Source organism: Pelmatolapia mariae, linkage group LG3_W (genome assembly GCF_036321145.2).
Source record: "Pelmatolapia mariae isolate MD_Pm_ZW linkage group LG3_W, Pm_UMD_F_2, whole genome shotgun sequence".
NCBI lineage: Eukaryota > Metazoa > Chordata > Actinopteri > Cichliformes > Cichlidae > Pelmatolapia > Pelmatolapia mariae.
In genome coordinates this window covers 34,091,625-34,115,743 of record NC_086229.1, presented here as the reverse complement: position 1 = coordinate 34,115,743, position 24,119 = coordinate 34,091,625, and the positions used below count along the sequence as shown (strand labels likewise).

The window sequence follows — 24,119 nt, the reverse complement described above, 5'->3', positions numbered from 1 at the left end:
TTGTTTGCTTGCTTGCTTGCTTGTTTTAATCAATTTTAAATCATAGTTTTTATTTGTTTTTGTTTTTAATGTCTCTGTAAAGCACTTTGAGTCACCTTGTTGTTGAATTGTGCTAGACAAATAAACTTGCCTTGCCTGATCAGGTCCCCACAGGTAGCCTTTTCCTCAGCCTATTGTAATCTGGAAAAGCTTACCTTATGTTTGTTCTCCTGGAAATCTTTTAAAGCGCTGTTAATTCAATCTTGCAGGCCTGCTTAGAACAAAAATGAGAAAAAGAGAGCTGATTATCAGCTCATCAAAGCACAAAACATCATCACCTGCCAGGTTTTCTCTAAGTGCGCTATTACAAAAATAATGGGCCCCTCTAATACATATCCATGTTTAATAAAACTCTCACTATTAAAATCTGGGGCCAGAGCTGAAACTGTTCTGAGCCAGCACAGGGCTGCCAGCGTGTATGCAACTGGTCCGTAGCTGCACATAACTTACACATTGCCCACATACCGCAAAGAATGACAGCCCTTTGGCAGAGGCAGGAAGCAAAGATTTCAAAGACTTTGGAAAGAAAATTAGTGAAAGATGTGTCGAAAGAGCTTGAACAGCTGCAGAGACACGAGTGAATGACCTGGCTGAGTCAGGAAAGACGTCCCTGTAACCCAGGACAGATGGACTGAGACTCAGACTAACATCAACTCAACTTGTGCATAAGTTCCACCTCAGAGCCAGACTGATCATGTGACCCTGGTAGTTTTTGTTTCCAAAGTCACAAGATGTCAGCATCCAAACTAAAAGCAGAATGTTTGGAAAGGATGTGTGAGAAATTCCTGCTCTGTTTAACAGCAACTGGAAATGTTAGAGGGCTGAAAAGCAGATTTTGATTGTGAAGCTAATAACCAATGAAAGATAATCATGTTTCATATTTCCTAAAGATCAGCTCATAGTGAGCTGAGCTGTTTTTAGTCACAAATCATAAATGAAATATTGATAGACACATGAAACATGTTGAGTCATTTTCTGTTGGGAGGTTCTGGTGTGACGGTAAAGACGGTACAGTAACATCAGATCCAGTCTGTGAACCACTGGAGGGACTGGACTGTGTTTCCTGTGTAGGACACAGCTGTGAGAGAGCACAGAGACACAGCAGCTGTGAACCCGGACAGGACATCAGCAAATATGTTAGCTTTCTGTTTTTGAATGAAGCTGATCACATTTACTGATTCAAACAGCAACACACACATGAAGAAACAGCAGCATTTAACTGCATCATGTAGAAATATCCGCTGTTACCATTCAGGCTCATTTTCACCTCCACTTCCTGCAGCTTGATGATTTTTATCTGCAGTAAATGTGCCAAAGTGTCTCATGTAGAAACACAAATGTACATGAACACAACTACAAACAGGATAATATGTTTATTATTCATTATGTCTAATGAATAATTAATGACTAATCAATGATTGATGACTATCATGTCTCACTGGTTATATGACACCCAGGCTCAACTTTTAGATGGATTCCTAAAATCTCTCCATCAGTTTGATGAAAGAATTTATTATTATTTATTATTATTATTTATTATGCGTGAATTTAAGACATGAACATGTCAAACTTTGTGCTGTTTTAATAAGAATGCAGACAGACACACACTCACAGAGAAGTGTTGCATCAGTGAGGGGCAGATGTGATGGCTAATGGGCAGGGTAAAAGGTGAAAGCAGGAAATGACAAATGTAGCACAGCAGCAGCGTTTAACACGTCTGAGCTGGAAACAGAAACTCTGGTATGAACATCATTCATAGAACAGCTTCCAGCTTCTTTTGCTCGGCTACAGTCTGGATGGATTTGCATGTAAAGATGCAAAGAGACTAAAATTGTTAGTGTTAGGAGGCCAAAGGTCAGAGCTCCTGTGGGTCTGAGGGCAGCCATGTTGGAAAAGGATAAAGGAGTCTGACCTGAGCCAGTGTTTGACATGAACACATCAGCGCTGCTATCAGTGAGCCTAACGACAGCCGTTAGCATCATTTCAGTGTTTCAGTCATTTCAAAACACTTCCTGTCACTGTGGTGGTTACAGTGACATCATGCAGTTTGTGTTTTGACCTTTTGAGGGCGACAAATCAGCACAGACAGAGAGCTCCATTCAAACTTTGCTGCCATCAGTAATAATTCTTCAAATACAAACATCAGTTTAGTGCTGAAATATTTAAACGCTGCAGGAAGAAGAACAACAAAGTGTTTGTCCTTCAAACAGAAAGCAGAAATAAATCACAGCCTGCCAGAGAGGAGGAAGTTCCCGAGGTGCACCTGAACGCAGCGCACAGTGTTTCGATGGTCCTTGTTTTGAAGTTGTCCTCAAACGCCTCTCTGTGCGTTTCCTTCCTGCTCAAACTTCCCTTATCTGTTTTTTACTGAGCGTAAAGTTTGCTGATCGTCTTTGTCAGGTAATGTAAATGTTCATGTCTGATTTTTTCACACAAGAAACTGTGTGCGTTTTTATTTCCGGTCTCTGCATTAAAGTCTGTGATGTTTTCCTGGCACCTGACATCAGTTGTGTGCAGCTTAGTTCAGCACAAATCTGCCGCTCCACAGTTCACGGTAACGGACTCACAGCTGGACCAACGAGGCCGACCGAGGTGTATGGCGTTATTTTTGTGCCACTATTCTGAGCGCACGCAAAAATTTTTTGCAGGTGCAAGTGTTGAGCGCGCACGAGCAGAAATGTTGAGAGAGCGAGCGCAAACACAAAAACTGAGCGAGAGGGGCTGCTATTGTGTGTGTGTGTGTGTGCATAATAGCAAACACTGAAATACATTTTTGCACGCAGCAATGAATTTTGTTCACTCAAATTCAGCTTTTCTTCGCTCAAAATAAATTTCTCCTCAAAATGCAACACTTGCACCTGTAAATTTGATTTGCGTGCCCTCAGAATAGTGGCACAAAAATAACGCCATATAAGTGACGTGGAAACCGATGTTTCTGCCACAAACAGAAAATATGCAGCGAATATTTGGTCTGTAGATGCCGTTTCATGCTCTGCTCGCTCTTCTGTTGCTTTACTTTGAAGAGAAAAAGAAAAGTTTTCCATTATACTCTCGGATGAAATGTTAAAGTAAATCTGTGTTCATACATCTGGAAGCACACATAGCTCCACAGGTCATTATGTCTCTCACACTGATTCATGAAGTCATGCAGCTGCTCACAGTGACGTCAGCGCTGAACGGCAGCACAGCTTCTCTCTTTTTTCAAACTTTATTAAGAACAACAAAAGGGAAAATGCCGCACCATAAGTTGATGGGACAATAGAAAGGCTACCAGGGAAAATAAAAGCACCGCTCATATCTGCTCTCAGACTGTAATACAGAGGACAGAGAGTAACCATGGCGACAGGGAGACACTCCGTGTGCCTCCCAACCTGGTAAAAGATTTCATTAAAACCATGAAAAGTAAAGAACGTGCTGAAACCTGCTAAAATGTCCTGCGTGTGTGAGACTGGTTGATAGTAAAGACACGTGTGTATGAGTGTCACTGATGAACTTAATAAAATGAGCATTAATCATCAGTGTTTATTCACGTTAGGATGTGTGCATTTGTAAAATAGTTTTAGTGTTTTTGGATTTGTGTTGTGTGGATCGAAACAGGACTTGGTGAGCCCTCAGAGGTTTCAAATCCCTGCACACATTTGTAAATGTTAGTAAACATGTGCACATGAATGATTTGTGTTTCCTCTGCAGGTAGAAAGTGTGTGTGAGCTGAATTGAGCAGCATGGATCAGTGTGAGGACAGAGAGGAGGGAGTCCCTCCCTCTAAAAGCACTCTGTGTGGGGAACATGAGAGCCAGACCAAAGCTCAGAGGTGAGATGACCATCTCTAACTGTCCATGACTCTTCTCCATGTCACAGCTCAGCACTCACATCACTGCTCCATCATTATTCACAGGAACCCACCTGGACCTCCACCCAGCTCCGTGTCCTTAAAGAGTAACCTGTCTGCAGATCGTCCCATTAATTTTAACGTCTGTGCTGCAGAGAGGTGAGCTGTTAGTAACATTATGTCTTTGATTTAAATGATTTTGATGTTTCCTGGTTTCTGAAAAGCACACAGGCACAGGTGTAACTGTCAGTTTATCTGTTTTAAGGTGCATTTTGTGACAGAATTGTCTGTTTTGAACTATTTTAATCAGAGGAACTAAACGCAAACATGAACCTGGACCTTTTTTATCCCACATTATGACTCAATGTCTCCAAAGTTATATGTGATTAAAAGTATGTCATTTGTTTTAATCTTATCTAACTTAGTAAGTAATTTAATGGACTTTTGTTTTTTTCTCCAGTGGAGCTGTTGACATTAATGTAATTCCATAAGAAGTCAAATTAAAGTAGTGGTCACGAGTCAGAGGTGGTCGGAGAAGAGATTACTTCACTCACTTCATCAGTGTTGTTGGCAGTTCTCTGTACCACGTTCATGCAGGTTTCAGTGTGGTTCCTGACAAGGTGTAAACAGTCATTTCAGGCTCATATAGAGACGTCCAAAGAAACTCAAACTATTTTTCTCTAAGAGGTCAGTTCTTGTTAATATCTACGTTAGGCAACACCTTGTTGTGTCTGGTTGATTTTCCTCTTTCTCATCCATGAAATGAAGAGAGGCTGTTGTATCATTACCAGGTAAACTTGCTTCAAAGTCTTTGTCAAAAGTAATGTGTCAGTTAATCTGAAAAAATCAGCAGCTGATTTTCCAAAAACACCCAATCTTACATTAGAAAAATATGGAGATGTTCACACATAATCCAGAATCAAGGTGAGTGATGGTGTAAGAGGAAATCTGTGTGCAGTATTTAGTGTTAGAAGCTCTGAATGGATGTGTGTGAGCTTTAAATGTTTGGCTGGAAAAAATCTGCTGTGTTAATAAAGTTTATTTGAAGGCAGGAAGAAAAGCTGGTAAAAATACCAAATGTGTTAATTATCAGACTGATCAATTTTATCATTAAGACAGGAGATTATCTGATGGATTATAAAAAATAATCTTTAAATCTGCATGAGAGTTTATTTTTTCTTCCAGCTGTTTAAAAACTACAGCAGCCAGAATCTTTAGTACATGGATATTTGATCACATTTCCCCAGTAATCAGTGTTTCATCATTTAAAAACACTTCCTGTCACTGTGGTGGTTACAGTGACATCATGCAGTTTGTGTTTTGACCTCCAGAGGGCGACAAATCAGCACAGACTGAGAGCTCCATTCAAACTTTGCTGCCATCAGTAATAATTCTTCAGATATAATCATCAGTGTTTGAGCAGTTATGATATCAGGGTCAATCTAGACATGTGTGACAACACTGAACATGTCACATGACACACCTTAAACATCATGTGATCCACTCTCAGTCTACACTTTCATCCATGACTTCAACAGGTTGAAATGAGCTTTGAAGAAACATTCAGTGAAATAAATCTTTCATCACAGGATTGATGCTGCTCCCTGATTGGACGGTTGGTTTCAGCTCTGCTCTCAGTCTTTGCTGCACAGGTGAAGGTAGAAGGTGTGACTGGATCTATAGACTGGAAACAGAGAAACTGACTTTGAATGTTTGTAGTATAAAAAAGTTTTGTTCCACAGGATGTCAGAGCTGAGCTGGTATTGGTTCACATTCGTAGTGACAATGTTTCATTACATTTCCTGTAGGTGGCCTCAGTGAACTTCACACTGAACCAGTCTGAACATTTTGAAGGGAAATGAAACAAACAACAAAAAATCTGCACAGTGATCAGGATCTATGGAAATGTTGGACTCATCAATTTGTCTTCTCTAAAATAACATTTTTCTCGTTTCCATAAATCATTGATTAAGTTATATTTAGATTATGAATCACACTTTACTGAGTCAGTTGATGTTTTTAACATAAATGACTTACATTCTTTGTTAATGCGTTCCTGTTTTTATGTGTGTGAACAAGAAAATAAGGTCCTGTTGACTCTGCTCCAACAGGAAGTGACATTGACTGTTTCCCACAGAGAGCAGAGTCATGTCACTCAGACTTTTAGTCATTGAGAAAATATTTAAAATATATTTTTTGGCCTTTTTCTGGCTTTATTAGATAGTTATAGAGATGACTGACAGAAAAGTGGAGGGAAAGACATGCGGCAAACGGCCATGGGTCGGATTTGAACCCGGGCTGGCCGCTCAAAACATTTAAAGATGATTTTATATCTATTTTTATATCACAGTCTATATTTAAATAGAATAAATCAGGTGTTTATTTTAACCTGTTTAAATACATTTTGTTTTCTCTTAAAGTATTAACATTACAGTAATGTGCAGTACAGTATGTAATAATAATTTTAATAACATATTTGAATAGGAATAACAGTTAACATGTAGATGTTGTATCAGTCTAAAGCATTTTGTCTCACTACAGGAGTATAAAGTGTAACTCTTAAAAGCTTTAAATGAAGCAAAATGGACTTTTGTCCTTTTTAAATATGAAAGTGCAGAAGAGCAGCACGGACTGTAACGCAGTAAATACAGTTAATTTAGCTTCATCGTTTTATATTTTCTTATATAAAATATTTTTATTAATATTCTTTTCATTGTAAATAAAACAATAGATGCACTCTGCCACATTCAAATGTAAAAGCGTGATAATCCCAGCAGGATTATCAAATATTTATTGCCTGGTAGTTTTAGTGTTTGTTACTGATGTTCAACAGGAAACACAAAGACTTTGGAGTGTACTAATTTGTCCGAGGATTTAATTTTCTGTTCAGTGTGACCAAACTGAGTGACAAACAGTTCAGCTGCAAAGTGGTAAGAAAAGAAATCCTGTTTCCCTTGAACTTGTAAAGTAATCTTTGTTGAAGCAGAGCTGTTGCATCCTGGTGGCCTTCAGGTTTTTAGGCACGGTGGTACATCGATGTTTTATAGTGTTTGTTAAATCAAGTGTGTGTTCCACTTTGGACGGTGCTGTAAAAGTGGAGCACATTAAACGCTTTAATGCTTGAAACACATCCTGCTGTGAACTGTGTGTACACACGGCTAAAGCACAAATTACTGCACACTGAAGCATTTCAAAGATAAAGGCCTGTTACATGAACACAAGAACATGTTACATGTGTGAAGTTCACATGTTAAACTCTGACAGTCACAGATATCATGCATGAACATCATGTGGTCCTAAAGTGTCTGAGTGAACATAAAAGAGCTTTAATATAGTTTGATACTGAGGTCGGCAGTGAGCTGACATTGTACTCAGAGCTGTTCCTAATATTCTGTCCATTTTTTGCTTTTTTATATATATATTGGAAGGTCTTAAATTTCAGAGTCAGCAGGTGAGATCAGGTTTCTGTGATCCCTGATGTGGATCATGTGACCTGGTTTCTAAGTTATATGACAGGTCAGAGGTCAGTGACTGTAAGTCAGTGACTTCTGTTAATGTGAACTCACTGCGTGTTTGTGGTTTACCTCTCAGACTGACTGAAGTCCACAAGCAGATGATGATGGAGGAAGAGGAGGACAGAGCAGAGTTTGCAGGATCCAGCTTTACATCTATGAGGAGTGACCTGTCCCAAGGTCGACCTCCCGCCTTCAGTGCTAAACCTGGACTAACGAGGTCAGAGAGCTGAACTCACTGAGTAACAGAAATAATTCTGCACTGACATTATAATCAGTGTTGATTCTGGTTGATTTTCTGTGTTTGTGAGCTGAGAGGAAATGAAAATGAATTTGTAACAAAAATCAGTTTTGTCCAGTTTTCCTGTAAAAAGCTGAACTCTAATCTAAGAGGATGTTACTGACAGGAAACAGCTGCATTATCTGCAGTCTGTGTGATCACAGCTGCTTCAATCATGTTTGTGTCTGCAGAGGTCAGAGGTCACAGTCTGCAGGGTCCAGCTGTCCATCTGTGAGGAGTGACGTGTCCAAAGATGAACCTCCACACTTCAGTGGTGAACCTGGACCAACGAGGTCAGAGAGCTGTGATGACTCCTTTACATGTTTGTGTTTCCTGGATAAATCTGACCTGAAACATCCTCAGATTGTTACAAAGATTCATAAAAAGAAAACAATGAAAGAGAAAAGATCCAAATGTTAGACTTGGTCATTTGCTGTTTGAGGACAGTGATGCTCATATGTGTGGGGAAAGTGTGACCTGAGTGGGTTCATGTTTGTCTTTAAAGAGCTGCTCTGATTCTCTTTGTGTCTGATCTGTTAAACAGTCTGAGAGGTCACACAGAGACCCAGCAGCTAAAGCCTGGATCATACTGGCTGCTGTTAATCAGTTAATGTGTTCATTTATCCAGTAAAACTCTTCTTCCTTTGATCAATATTTACTAAACACTGAATGATTAAAACGTCTCATGTACATGCATCTCTTCTGGTTAGAGGCTGTAAAATAGTTAAATGCAGCATACAAAGTTTTATATGAGATTGTGCATCTATCTGATTGGTTAAAATGATGGAGAGAAATCACAATTTACACTTAATTGTTATAAACACAATTACTATTTGATTCAAAGGATGAAGCTTAAAAAGTGCAGACATTCATTAAATATGCAAAATGTGTTGAACAAAACAATCAGATTGGATTGCATAAATGGATAAATGCATTTATTTGTCGGTTGCAGTTGCCTGCAACTGAGATGACAAACCTAGTTGACAATACATACAATATACAAACTTCACATTGGGGAGACAGGCCAGGCTAGGTAGCAAAAAGGAAAAACAATGAAAATATGACACATAAGGGCAGTTGATTTGGTGATCATTTTGGCTGTCTTATAGATCGTGATGTGAATTTTTGTAGGACATCTTTTTAGTCAAATTTAAGATCTAATATAATATCTTTTTATATGTTTATAGAAAGTTAATAGAAAACAGACTAAAAATGCCCGATATCTTCAGAATTTGAGAGTTTAAATCCTGACAAACTTGATTCAGATGAAGATATTTGAGCAGAAACTCCTAGATCTTTATCCTGTGCTTGAACTAATCCTTCATGGTTCCTCCACAGAGTGGACCAGCAGAGCTCAAAGGTTCCCAGTGGTCAGTCTGCCCAGCAGCATCAAACACAGCTGGACTCCATATTTATGGTCTGTACATGTACAACAACTACTTCTACATCTATTCTGTTCACAGTCATCTCCATGCTGCTCTTTGTAGACCAGTGGATTGTCATTAGGGCTGGGAAGTAACAAAGTACAAATACTTAGTTACTGTGTTTCAGTACAATTTTCAGGTATCCGTAATTTATTTGAGTAGTTTTTTTTGTGACTACTTTAACTCCCTACACTTTTAAGCAAATATCTGTACTTTCTACTTCTTACATTTTAAAAGCAGGCTCATTACTTTTACTTTAGCACATTTGAGAGGAGTTATTATTTTGTCACTGCGAGTCTTCAAGCATCAAACCGATTTGAGCCTAAACAGAAACACATGAAAGGCAGTCCTGTTCGTCTATTAGTCAGCAAAGGATGTTGCATAAAAAGAGATCATGTCTGCTAAAGTCAGGGGTTAGAAGAGGGAGTGTTTTTTTGTTTTTGTTTTTTAAATTTTCTTTGTTTTGTTTTTGTCAGAATGGCTGCAAGTGTCCGTACATTGCAGTTGCTGTATTTTGGCATCTAGTTAGCACTACAAAAGAGGAGCAGGGAGCATGAAAGGAGCAGCTTTTTTTAAGTGGCAGGTCATGTCAAATGCAGCACTTCTATCAGCTCAACTGTTTGTCTCAGTTTGTCTGTACTTTTGCCAAATTGCAAAAGTACAGACTTTCAGATTTTTACAATTGATTCAGTTCTTTTTTTCCTTTTTCTTTAGTTTTTTTAGGTTCTCTATGAATTTTATGGTGTAGTACCAATCTTGACCACAACAGTGATGGTGTTGCTGTTTCACCATTTTGATACGTTAGGTTGTGTAGACCTGTTTATGTGTATCAAACGTCATGTGCAAAGACACTAGAATGACTAGAAGCCCTCAACATAACGTTCTCTACCCTCAATGAAAGAGGCCAAAAAGAAAAACCCCTCCAAAACAAACATAATTAACTTGTCATTTATAAATCGCAACAGAGCCAGACGACTATGGTGGACAAAAATATATTGTATCCATAGTGTTTAGCACTCACATAAAGAATGAAATGGAAACAGTTAAGGCCCGTTTAGGTAAATATCAATGGAACAGTTCTTATATAGCACTTTTCTATTTTACCTGAGTGATCAAAGCCCTGTCCTGGAAGAGGTTTTTGTTTTGTTTTGTTTTTTTTTTTCATTTGTTTGTTTTTTGCCTGTTCTGTTAGGCACTGTAACAATCAGTATTATTGTCACAAACACGGAGTGTTCAGGTAACAGGACCCCAAAGGCAGACTCGGCACACCGCAGCTCAGAACTATGTACAACTTTTATTTAATTAGGCTAAGGCTCATGCCACGGGGGGAAACGTGGAGCGTGGAGCCCAGGAGCGCCGTAATTGGGACCGTGGGGAAACTGCAACAGAAAGGGGAGACACAGTTAACAGCACGCAGGTTGCCAAGAAATGAACAGCTAGACTTCATAAGTTGCTGAGGCTTACAGGTAGAGCAGGACCGTGGAGCTTGGAGGGGAGAGGTGCCTGGGAAGGGGATCCGAGGGATGGAGGCAGTCAGGCAGGAGGACAGGCAGGCCACAGGCTTCCACGCCGAATGCTGGTCACACTGGGAGGAGATTTACAGACTGGCGAGGAGAAGTCATCAGAGCTGGCTGAAGTAGTCCTCCGGTGATTGCCTCAGATGAGACGCAGGTGGTTTGGAGGTGGCCCAGCCCGAGGGTGTGGCCACCGCAGCCTCCCACGGCTCCCTGGATGCTGAGCTACGGGCCATGACAATTATTGTCTGAATGCCAAGAAGAAAGAAATTAAACTTTCTTGTCAGAGGTAAAAATGAAAAAACAGTGAGCGAAAGTGGTGTACACAACGGTAAACTGGTGCATAATAAGCAAGCAAATAATGCAGAAAACAGATTTTTGATGGTAAACTGGTCTCTGCGTGCACTGAGAGAGAGAGAGCTGGGCTTGAAGTGTGATTTTTATAGTGGTGGTAGCAAAACAGCCAAAGTAAGAGGGAATTCATGATAATGGTTTTCAAACATGAAGCATAGGTTTGATATTCTTTTGCTGCTGGTTCATTCAATTTTAGTAGGAGAAATCTGCTGCCTCAGAATCTGTGACGTCAGCTTTCAGCACCTGACAGGTGAACGGGGGAGCTGCGCTTTGTTTTTATATCTTTTTGCCAAATCCGTTTTAGCTGTTGGCCGGTAGTTAAAATAGATTTGTGAGTTTGAAGCTGAGATTCTGGCAAAATACATTTATATTTAAAAATTGATTTCAGGATTTATTTAATCAATATTGGATAAATCAAATAAAAATAATTTTGAATAAGGATATCAATTTTAAGCCCAAACCTAATTTTCCAACATGGATCTGATGTTTGGTTCCATGATTTCAGTCTGATTGGCTCATTCATAAAGTATTCTGTTCCAGCTGCTGGAGAAGAACATCATCACTTTTGTGAAGAACGAGCTGAAGAAGATCCAGAAGGTTCTGAGTCCAGATTACCCAGAATGCTTAGAGAGTCAGAGGAGCAGCAGCAGAAAGGCATTTGTGAAGATCACACTGGACTTCCTGAGGAGAATGAAGCAGGAGGAGCTGGCTGACCGTCTGCAGAGACGTAAGAGTATTTCTATAAAGATTTAAGCTGGTGTACGGTGTACGTTTTAGGACATCGTCAGGTCTCAGGAAAAAAGTTGTCAGGTATCAGTCTCATATGAAAAAATGTCAGGTCTCAGACTCACACGAAAAAACGGCAGGTATCAGACTCACACGAAAAAACGTCAGGTATCAGACTCACATGAAAAATTGTCAGGTATCAGACTCACATGAAAAATTGTCAGGTATCAGACTCACACGAAAAATTGTCAGGTATCAGACTCACATGAAAAATTGTCAGGTATCAGACTCACATGAAAAATTGTCAGGTATCAGACTCACATGAAAAATTGTCAGGTATCAGACTCACACGAAAAAACGTCAGGTATCAGACTCACACGAAAAAACGTCAGGTATCAGACTCACATGAAAAATTGTCAGGTATCAGACTCACACGAAAAAACGTCAGGTATCAGACTCACATGAAAAATTGTCAGGTATCAGACTCACACGAAAAATTGTCAGGTATCAGACTCACACGAAAAATTGTCAGGTATCAGACTCACATGAAAAATTGTCAGGTATCAGACTCACACGAAAAAACGTCAGGTATCAGACTCACATGAAAAATTGTCAGGTATCAGACTCACACGAAAAATTGTCAGGTATCAGACTCACATGAAAAATTGTCAGGTATCAGTCTCACATGAAAAATTGTCAGGTATCAGACTCACACGAAAAAACGTCAGGTATCAGACTCACATGAAAAATTGTCAGGTATCAGACTCACACGAAAAATTGTCAGGTATCAGACTCACACGAAAAAACGTCAGGTATCAGACTCACACGAAAAAACGTCAGGTATCAGACTCACATGAAAAATTGTCAGGTATCAGACTCACACGGAAAATCGTCAGGTATCAGACTCACACGAAAAAACGTCAGGTATCAGAACACAAGCTATCAGACAGAGAGAAAATCTTCCTGCAGGTGGCGCTGTTGTCACGTCCAACCAATGACTGTAGTGACAGCTGCAGTCACAGAGAAACTTGCGTATCTGTGTTCGGGAATACCAGATAGAGCGTAGGCTCTGAGAGGACGGCCAGCGTTTACGCTTCGAAAACACGACCGAGTGTTTTAACCTGACAGCCTGAGGTGTTCTTCAGTAAACTGGACTACCCGACAGAAGGACCCGAGGCCCCGCTGCACTGTTTCGGTAAGTTAAACATGTTTGTAAGCTAATCCGTAACTACCGTCCTTAGCTAGCTCCTGAGACCTAGCTAGCTAAGATGAGCACTCGGCTGTCAGGGTTCATTTAGCTAATCTGTGCAGGTGAATGAATTTACTAAAGAAATCAAGAGAAACGCACCGGGCTACTCAGTCACTAATTACTGTTACTGTACTTTTATTACAAGTATTATACTGTAAAAGCAACAGGCTGCAACCTGCTGCAGCTCCTGTGCAGAACTGAATATTAAAGATGTGCAAACAACAGCATGTTTTCAGTGTCTTGCCATTAATCAGGAACTATGGGTTAATGTACTATAGTGTACTGTAATACTGAAAAAAATCTAAGAGAAGAACTTCAGATCCTGAGTGTGTGAGGACAGAAGAATCAGCTTTATTTCAATTTTGAGGGATAAAATGTATATTTGACTTTGATGGTTTTGTTCTCTTTGTGATTACAGGAGCTGCCCTCAGATTCAGACCTCAGCACCACCCAGTGACAGCAGACAGATCATCCAACATGTTAACTGCAAAATGAACTGATGAAAACAGTGCGAAGGTTACTACAAAGTACCACACGTGCTGTAGTGAAAGCTGCAGCTTTATTGATAAAGTTAAAGACAAAAAAACAAAAGGATTAATCACTCATGTAACTGTGTCACTATACATCAGTATTAACAGGACCTTAGTTTGTATCTCAGACCTGCACATCTTCCTTTTAAAACACTTGATGTACTCAGCTGCATGAAGAGCATATGAGATTTTGTCTAACACACTTAAATAAAACCTGATGAAGGTCAAAGGTCGTCACTTGTATGTTGAACTATAAACTTGTCATCTGGAATTCTTTCACAGTTTTTGCAGATAATGTTATTTACTATAAAGTGATTCAGAGTTATTCATACCAGAGTAACCAGAGAGGATCACATATTTTTTAAATATATAACTTTCTACAGGACTGAATATAATATCTTTATATAAAAGACTGGAGCCTCTGGGGAGAATCCAAGTATTTATAACATTACACAAAGCAAAGGTCTCCATCACAGTGTTCATGAAATGCTGGGTTTATCCATCTCCTGGATCGGGCCTACGGAGGAGTGCTGAAGATTTCCCTGTGAGGGAGCTGCTGGTGAAGATCATGAGTCCTGCTTGATCAATGTGATGAGCTTCAGTCTTCCTGGTGTTTCTTAAATGAAGCCTCTCTCAGCGGGTCAACAGAACTTCTGGCACAGGACAGCTGTGATGAAAGAAAGGGAAGAAGTTTCTCCAAACCTCTGGACCCAGGAAACCCAGCTTGGTCCTGATGGTCTCCCTCACTAGTTTCTCTCCAGGGTGAATGTAGCTGTTGATATAATATGGACTCTATTATTAAATGAAAAGAACAAATTACAATACTGAAACCTTCTGCTAATGTTTTTAAAGTCTCCATGTTACCAGGCTGTAGAGGGCTCTGAAGATTTAAACAGTTTTAGATCCATTACACTCACAGTCTTATGTTAAAATCTCAAAGACAGCATTATATTTTTGATATTAACAGTAACTCTGGGCCTCTGTAGAGTGTGCAGATGATCTCATCACTGTCTAAAAATATATAACAAAACCTAAGGAGTGCTGAATGCTTCAATAACAGATTATTAGAGTAGCAGGTGTGTAGCATGGCTAACTAGCTAGCAACAGGCCTCCAACACAGTGAGTATGCTAGCGGCTAATCTAGCTAACGAATTAACAACAGAGCGATTTTAGAACTATAAGACGATAAACTTTGTGCCTTTTTTTATAACAGTGTCATGGTTGTATTTACCTTAATTTAACGAGTCGTCAGTCGTGGTAAACCAGCAAAAACACTCGAGCAGCCGGGCTACGTAAGTGTAGGGGGGCGTGTTTGCGGTCAGCAGCGGGTGTCACTACTCCAAATTTGCAAGATGGCAGCCTCCATCTGAGACTGAGACCTGACGTTTTTTCATGTGAGACTGATACCTGACAATTTTTCATGTGAGTCTGATACCTGACGTTTTTTCGTGTGAGTCTGATACCTGACAATTTTTCATGTGAGACTGAGACCTGACAATTTTTCATGTGAGACTGAGACCTGACAATTTTCCGTGTGAGTCTGATACCTGACAATTTTTCATGTGAGACTGAGACCTGGCGTTTTTTCATGTGAGTCTGAGACCTGACAATTTTTCGTGTGAGTCTGATACCTGACGTTTTTTCGTGTGAGTCTGATACCTGACAATTTTTCATGTGAGACTGAGACCTGACAATTTTTCATGTGAGTCTGATACCTGACGTTTTTTCATGAGTCTGAGACCTGACAATTTTTCGTGTGAGTCTGATACCTGAAGTTTTTTCATGAGTCTGAGACCTGACAATTTTTCATGTGAGTCTGAGACCTGACCTCTTTTTTCCTGAGACCTGACGATGTCCTAAAATGTACACCGTACTGGTGGAAAAATGAGACATTTACTGATGTCGCATGAATGTTTTAAAGATTAGTTCTTTTTGGAATTGAGTGTTTATTTTTCTTTCAATTCAGAACTTCATGCTGCAGTTTGTCATCGTAACCTTAAATCCACCGTGAAGAAGAAGTTCCAGTGTGTGTTTGAGGGCATCGCTAAAGCAGGAAACCCAACCCTTCTGAATCAGATCTACACAGAGCTCTACATCACAGAGGGAGGCACTGCAGAGGTCAATGATGAACATGAGGTCAGACAGATTGAAACAGCATCCAGGAAACCAGACAGACCAGAAACAACAATCAGACAAGAAGACATCTTTAAAGCCTCGCCTGGAAGAGATGAACCAATCAGAACAGTGCTGACAAAGGGAGTGGCTGGCATTGGGAAAACAGTCTTAACACAGAAATACAGCCTGGACTGGGCTGAAGACAAAGCTAACCAGCACATCCAGTTCATATTTCCATTCACTTTCAGAGAGCTGAATGTGCTGAAAGAGGAAAAGTTCAGCTTGGTGGAACTTGTTCATCACTTCTTTACTGAAACCAAAGAAGCAGGAATCTGCAGCTTTGAAGACTTCCAGGTTGTGTTCATCTTTGATGGTCTGGATGAGTGTCGACTTCCTCTGGACTTCCACAAAACTACAATCCTAACTGACCCTAGAAAGTCCACCTCAGTGGATGTCCTGCTGATAAACCTCATCAGGGGGGAACTGCTTCCCTCTGCTCGCCTCTGGATAACCACACGACCTGCAGCAGCCAATCAGATCCCTCCTAAATGTGTTGGCATGGTGACAGAGGTCAGAGGGTTCACTGACCCACAGAAGGAGGAGTACTTCAGGAAGAGATTCAGAGATAAGAAGCAGACCAGCAGGATCATCTCCCACATCAAGACCTCACGAAGCCTCCACATCATGTGCCACATCCCAGTCTTCTGCTGGATCACTGCTACAGTTCTGGAGGATGTGCTGGAAACCAGAGAGGGAGGACAGCTGCCCAAGACCCTGACTGAGATGTACATCCACTTCCTGGTGGTTCAGGCCAAAGTGAAGAAGGTCAAGTATGATGGAGGAGCTGAGACAGATCCACACTGGAGTCCAGAGAGCAGGGAGATGATTGAGTCTCTGGGAAACCTGGCTTTTGACCAGCTGCAGAAAGGAAACCTGATCTTCTATGAATCAGACCTGACAGAGTGTGACATCGATATCACAGCAGCCTCAGTGTACTCAGGAGTGTTCACACAGATCTTTAAAGAGGAGAGAGGACTGTACCAGGACACTGTGTTCTGCTTCATCCATCTGAGTGTTCAGGAGTTTCTGGCTGCTCTTCATGTCCATCTGACCTTCATCAACTCTGGACTCAATCTGCTGGAAGAGGAACAAACAACCTCGATGTTGCCTAAATTATTTAACAAACCAAAACTCCAATCTCTCCATCAGAGTGCTGTGAACAAGGCCTTACAAAGTCCAAATGGACACCTGGACTTGTTCCTCCGCTTCCTCCTGGGTCTTTCACTGCAGACCAATCAGACTCTCCTACGAGGCCTGCTGACACAGACAGGAAGTAGCTCACAGACCAATCGGGAAACAGTCCAGTACATCAAGAAGAAGCTCAATGAGAGTCTGTCTGCAGAGAAAAGCATCAATCTGTTCCACTGTCTGAATGAACTCAATGATCGTTCTCTAGTGGAGGAGATCCAACAGTCCCTGAGATCAGGAAGTCTCTCCACAGATAAACTGTCTCCTGCTCAGTGGTCAGCTCTGGTCTTCATCTTACTTTCCTCAGAAAAAGATCTGGATGTGTTTGACCTGAAGAAATATTCTGCTTCAGAGGAAGCTCTTCTGAGGCTGCTGCCAGTGGTCAAAGCCTCCAACAAAGCTACGTAAGTACATTTGTACTCATGTCTTTACTTTAACATCCAACTGTGTCAGAAATTTATTTCACCAGACTTTCTGTCTTTGCATAAATTATTTCTCGTAAAGTTTTGGAACTGTAAGCTCCTTGATGACTCCAGAACTCAGTACACTCGAAATGCTGAATCCACCATAACTCTGATCGTCACTGCTGCTGTTATGTTATCAGTCTTTGTTTAAAAACTTAGGCTGCATGTGCCTGATGTTGAAATACTTTATGTTCACACGCATTCTCCTTGATACATTTCTACTGCAGGTCTAGTTTTTAGTCACAAATGTTGGTGAGACACTTGCTTTTACATGCATTAAAGAAAGCATTTGAATTACTCAGTGAATCATTGCAGCCATAGAAACATCTTTAGTTACACTTTAAACTAAACTATGCCTCGGTCTTCCACAGTGTGTTTTTGTTTCTTTGTTGTTTTTGGCCTGCTCTCTCCCATCACTCCAAACTGCTTGCAGCGGATGGTCGTCTCTCCCTGAATCTGCTTTTCTTCCAGTTTTTCTTTCCTACTGTTGTCAAAATGTTGGCACAGAATTGCAGCACCTCAGTTCATCTTCAATCTGAAACCAGCTGTTTTAGCTTCTTCCCCTTTAAGCAAACCTTCCCTGGTCATCTCTGCTGTGGTTGCTATAAAATGTAATCTTGATTAAAAAAAACTCAAGTCTAACTTCATGCCATATTTGGCAGCATGGTGCCTGTTTGTCAACCTTTGATGATTTACAATATAAAGCGCCTTGAGGTGACTTTTGTTGTGATTTGGCTCTATATAAATAAAATTGAATTGAAATTGAAAAAAATTGAATGATAAACTGCACCACAGTTTCTAAAGCAAACCTTCTCATCACTATTAGTTATTTTATTGATCTTAATCAGAAGTTAAACAGATTAATGTCAGCCTTTAGTAGGGGTGCCACGACTAGTCGATTAGTCACGATTACGTCGACTATCAAAATCGTCGACGACTAATTTAATAGTCGACGCGCCGTTTGAAGCTTTTTCAGATCCCAAAATACGCAGGAATGAGTAGTAGGATTTAAGAGTGTAATAATGGACTGAAACAGAAGATGGCAGCACTGCATGTACAAGGATGCCAGCTGCCGTTAAACCCTGAAGAAGAAGAAGCTGTGTCCGGTATCGTAGCTGTGTCCAAATTCAGGAACCGCATCTGTAGTTCAGCACCACTGAGACAAGAACCTTTTCCTAGCAGTCTATAAAACACATGATGGGCAGAGTTTTCCTCTGTGTGTTGCATATCTATTTGTGGATTTATGCATGTATATATTCTTCCTGTTCACCTTGGACACACAACAGCCCCTTGTTTGTTGTGATTGGATCTAGAGCACAATTCAGATTAGCCATCATATCCTAATCTAGATGATTTTTAAGGTGGTATCTGGGACGAAAGGTAAAAAATCAGCTTGGATGGCCTGTATTATATGATGGTCTTCGTTGCACCACATTGATAGCCATACAGGGTGGCTCAATTCTTGGGCAAGAAGGCCGAGGAGTGAGCAACCCTTGGTCAAAGCTTGGTCATTTAAGCTCAGCGTTTTTCCCCTTGTTGGCTGATGATAAGTTTTTTTTTTTATTTGTTATCTGACTTATACTCATTCTCATCATTGTCTTCACATTAACTCACACACTGCTGACTGCTGCTATAGCTTACCAGGCTGAGCAGGTGACCCGTGTACTGAAAGTTAGAGTCGTGTCTCCAGGGCCTGGTTTGAGTCTGCCCAAGACCATTTCCTCTGTGTTATTCTCCTCACTTCTCCCTCCCTTCCTGTCTTCTCTGCCCTATACAGTGAAGACAAAAGGCCTCAAGTTCTGAAAACTCTTCCCCTTTATCATCTTCCAAATCATCTCTCTCATCTAGAATCACCAGTATTCTCTGAGTGGAGAATCTTTTCACAATCTTGAATGATAAGGATCCAAGTGGGTAAAGTTAATTATTTGTTGTGTTCCTATTTGCAGCTGGGATAGATTGTGAAAAACTCTCGGCTGCCAAAATTACATCCAGTTCAGAAGAAAAACATTGAGTGAAGTGTTTGTTTCATCATCCTTCACAACTCATCCACCAGGTGTCACAAACTGCAGCAGAACAGTACAAAGCATGTCATACTGAATAGCTGCAACGACCAGAGTTTTACTGACCTTTGGTATTTCTTGACAGCATGAGCGTAATATTTACTGAACCGAATCGTCTTCTGTAATGTTTTCAGATTCAGAACACTGTATTTATCCCCAGGGGGCAATTAGAATACTGACCTTGCCAATCGTACATACAATACACAAATACATTACATTTGGGAGACATGTCAGGCTAGGTAGCTGACCCGTCAGTGGCACAAGCAGCGATCCGGAACCAGACAGTGGAAAATGCACAACAACAGGGAAGATGAGCAGAAAAAAGAACTCCCCCCAGACTGAGCTCCAACAGGGAGGTCAGTCTGGGTCAGATTTGTTATGTTCAGCTCCAGACTTGAGACCACAGCTGGCGCCGGTATGTTAGCCGTATGAAATGATGGTGGTTTTCTTTGGTGCGAAAAACTGCATGTCAATTTCACAGCTGATCTTAACAGTCCATCACTGGTCTTTCAATCTCCCATTGGAGTGCTGTGAGATTCTCTAAAATGTTATCAATTTTGCGCCCAAAGAGCATAGTCTGACTGCTCACGATAGCGTCGAGCTTCTCCAAGATCTTATCTGTACTGCGTTCAATGAGCCCATTTTGAGAAGTACCGACCCGTCCCATTGTTTCAGTCACAGCGGGCAGCCTTGTGGGGTTTTGAACAACTGATTCCGCTTTATTTAATCTTCGATAAGCCCAGGACAAGCCAGCTCCGATCAGCAAGAACCCTTTGCTGCTGTGAATGTCCATGTTGCTATATTTCAGTATCAGGCTCTAAATGTACAAATGGATCTGAGAAGATTACATTTCCAACCATGAGTCAGAAATTATGTGTCTACTAGTTTTGCAGTTTGTTTTCATGTCTTCTGACTCAGAAGGTGGAGCAGGTGGAGCTTCCAATGAGTAAGTGCTGATATGACGCACAGTTGTGTTTTAATGAAGCTATTTAGTTAACCAATTATTGTATTGCACGCTTACATTTAAAAAAAATGTTTCATTTGACTGATTTAATTAATTTGTTTGTTTGTTTTTTCCAGACTGAGTGGCTGTAACCTCTCAGAGAAAAGCTGTGATGCTCTGTCCTCAGTTATCAACTCCCAGTCCTCTAGTCTGAAAGAGCTGGACCTGAGTAACAACGACCTGCATGATTCAGGAGTGAAGCTTCTGTCTGCTGCACTGCAGAGTCCACATTGTACACTGGAAACTCTCAGGTCAGGATCCAAACATTTCCACTGTTGATCATTGAATGATATTATTGTATAAACAACCAAGCTTTATAGAATTGGCAGGTGACATTTTCTTTATCTTTGGATTGGTTAGGAGATTCTTAATTAGTGTCTGAAGATTTTTTTACAGTCACATATTTTGTTTTAATGGTAAAACAAAAGTATTGTTCAGTTCAATGAGCAGGTAGCTGTGAAAGTCATAATAATGAGGTATATTTGTATTAAATACAGTATGACTAAATTTGAACAGTAGCTGTGTGAGTTACTTTGTTTGCTCATGTGTGCGAATATTGTGGGTCATTTAAAGCTGAAGTGAACTTGAAATGAGTTTAATAAAGTTTCTGAAGTAATTGATATTTATGTGTTTATTAAAGTAAAGGAGCAGGAGGCTATGTGTAGTATAGAGGAACATAGACCTCAGCTTTGTCTCCTGGGTTTCTGTTGCTGCTGTTGCAGTATCCCTTCATTGTTCCCTTCAACAGTTTCCCCACTGTAACAAATCAAAGTGTTACTGTATAGATTCATGTTTTAATGTTGCCATGTGGTATTAAAACTAAAAGCCATGCTTCCTACACCCACATGGTTCAGTCACACAGTGTTACGTCCCTGTCTAGGGATGCAGGAACGCAGCAGGTTTCTTGTGCCTAAACTGAAGCATGACTCCGGGGTGAGCAAAGGCCACAATAATAAAAAAAAACCCAGCTTAATCAGTCAAGGGGGTGCTACCTAAACCCTACGTGATGACGGAAACTTTTGGCGATATGCCCCCCTCCAAAGTCATAAAACCTAAATATCCACATTCTTTCTCTCTCTCCTCTCAGTGAGCCTAAGTTATGACATTGGCTTCCTGTGCTGTATGTTCTCTTCTTTTCTAATCAGACAAATAAGGCCATGACTCTCTGAAAACAGTATTTCTTATAACTCGGCTATATAATGCATCATAAAACAATATCATTCATCCACAATAAATCAGCAGTCTAATATAATACAAATCAGTCTAATAAATCTAATAGTTATCACCTCTTCACGAGAATAATGCAAACTAAAACTACATAATAATTTCACAATCTTTAATTAGGGGTATAACGTTGCATAAGATAATATAATAATGTAACAACACTATATACAGAAACTCAGCAATCCTCCGGAACGCACACAATTTACAGTAAAGGATCCACAGAGAGTGTGAATAATGACTGACTCTTGTGTGAAAAGTGCTTGAATAAAATTTGTGAGTTCCATTTTCTAAACTTCTACATTCTGAACCTTCTTCAGCTCTGAATGATTTCAAGCGCACACTTTGTCTAATAAACTTTCATCTTTCATTCTTTATTACAGATTGAGTGGCTGTGGTTTGTCAGAGATCAGCTGTGATTATCTGGCAGCAGCGCTTAAGTCCAACCCCTCATATCCCAGAGTGCTGGACCTGAGTGGAGACTACAACAACCTGCAGGATTCAGGAATGAAGCAGCTGTGTGTTCTTCTGGAGAATCCACGATGTCGATTTGAAACTCTGAGGTCAGTCACCATGCTTTAGTTGTGCTGAGATGAATATGATGTGAAAGTTGTGCTGACACTGTGCTTCAGTAGGCCCACAGACCTTTATACAGGAAATCTTGTTCGGCTCTTTGTAGAACTTCTGGTCCCTGATCCTGTGAGTCTTACTCAGTAGATAATGCAGAGTTCTGAGCTGATGTGGGTGAGAGGACTCAGGCGGGGGGGGGGGGATTGCAGTCCATAAAGACAATATTCATTTGTAAATGATTTAACTAACAGTCTTGTAGTTAAAGTGCTTTGGCACTCTTTGGCAGTATTGTAGAAAATGTCAAACTTAATCATCATCATCTCGGTCTCCTCTGATGACCTGTTTGCTGCTGCCTGTTGCTGAAAGGCAGTGGGGAGAGGGGACACTTGGGCAGTGCATTTATTGCAGCATATACACTGTGCTTTTTCAGCATTCACAGATTGATGGCACTGCGTCAGAGCACTGCCTATGAATTTCAGACGGATCAGGCCTTGACTTAACAAAATAGTTATCAATAGCTCTTTTCATCTTTTCTTATTAACCATAGCTACATCCCCTTCTGTCAGGCCTAGGCTGCTCACTAGGGCTGGGTATCATCACTGATTTCTATAATCCATTCGATTCCGGTTCTCAAAGTCGTGATTCGATTCAATTTTGCCTCAGACAGTCAGAAATATTATAATTCTGATAATTGATCAGTGCTGATGCATGTGAGACTTCATCATAATTGTGAACATCACAGCAGATGCCTTTGTGGGAAAGTAACTGAGAATAAAACACAGAAACCCTCGAAGGAGATTTTCCTGGCCTGGATTTTTATAGCAGATAACCTTAAAAATATTCTCCAATATTCTGCAATTTTGCATAATTTTAAAGTTTACATTTCTTAATTACTGAGCAGCAGAAACTAGTCTTTCTTGTCCGAGGTCATTTATGTTAAAAACCCCCCAAAACAATAGAAAAGAAAAAGACAGCAGCCGACAGTGTTGTAATCAACGGTAGACTGGTGGGTAATAAGCGAATGAATGATGCTGAAAACAGAGATTTGAGACAGGGAAACTGTTCTTGAAGTACAGAGAGAGAGAGAGCTGTGCATGAAGTGTGATTTTTATCGTGGTGGAAGCAAAACAGCAAAAGTCAGAGGGAATTCATGACAACATTTATCAAACGTGAAGCGTAATTTGGATCTTCTTTTGCTGCTGGCTCGGTGAATTTTGGTTGAAGAGAGACAAAACCTGCAGCTCAGAATCTAGCGCAAAAAAGACGTAAACACAGAGCAGACCCGACACATCAGAATCGGTGAGCTCTGACAGCATGTCCGTCTACGTGCCATCGGGTGAGAAAGCCAAGGAAGAGAAAGCTGATTCTGATGCGTCGGGTCCGCTCTGTGTTTATGTCTTTGTGTGGAGTCCGTGTACCTGCTCTCATTTGCCGTTTGGTGGTTGTTGAAATAGTTTTGTGAGCTTTAATCTAGGGGTAGGACAATAAAAAAATTCTCTGTAACTCTCCGCCTGGTCAACAGACACACATTATGCCCCCAAGAGGTTTTCTTCCAAGATTGCCCTGCATTTGGATCCATCCATCTTCCCATCAACTCTGACCAGCTTCCCTGTCCCTGCTGAAGAGAAGCACCCCCAGAGCATGATGCTGCCACCACCATATTTGACAGTGGGGATGGTGTGTTCAGAGTGATGTGCAGTGTTAGTTTTCCGCCACACATAGCGTTTTGCATTTTGGTCTCATCTGACCAGAGCACCTTCTTCCACATGTTTACTGTGTCCCCCACATGGCTTGTGGCAAACTGCAAACGGGACTTCTTATGGTTTTCTGTTAACAATGGCTTCTTCTTCTTTGTGCAGTGCATGACTAATAGTTGTCCTATGGACAGATTTCCCCACCTGAGCTGTAGATCTTTGCAGCTCGTCCAGAGTCACCATGGGCCTCTTGGCTGCATTTCTGATCAGCGCTCTCCTTGTTCGGC

The 24,119-nt window shown here is 40.7% G+C and overlaps 1 protein-coding gene across 1 annotated transcript in view; it reads left to right on the top strand.

The window, feature by feature from the left end:
• The first annotated feature begins 3,375 nt into the window (after positions 1–3,375).
• LOC134622235 (uncharacterized) overlaps positions 3,376–24,119 on the top strand; it is a 37,373-nt gene continuing 16,629 nt past the window's right edge. The window contains exons 1-8 of the mRNA XM_065470150.1: positions 3,376–3,413; positions 3,935–4,027; positions 7,460–7,600; positions 7,852–7,953; positions 11,480–11,679; positions 15,424–17,224; positions 20,425–20,598; positions 21,952–22,131. Of these exons, the coding sequence (XP_065326222.1) occupies positions 3,376–3,413; positions 3,935–4,027; positions 7,460–7,600; positions 7,852–7,953; positions 11,480–11,679; positions 15,424–17,224; positions 20,425–20,598; positions 21,952–22,131 (2,729 nt within the window). The remainder of the gene's footprint in view (positions 3,414–3,934; positions 4,028–7,459; positions 7,601–7,851; positions 7,954–11,479; positions 11,680–15,423; positions 17,225–20,424; positions 20,599–21,951; positions 22,132–24,119) is intronic.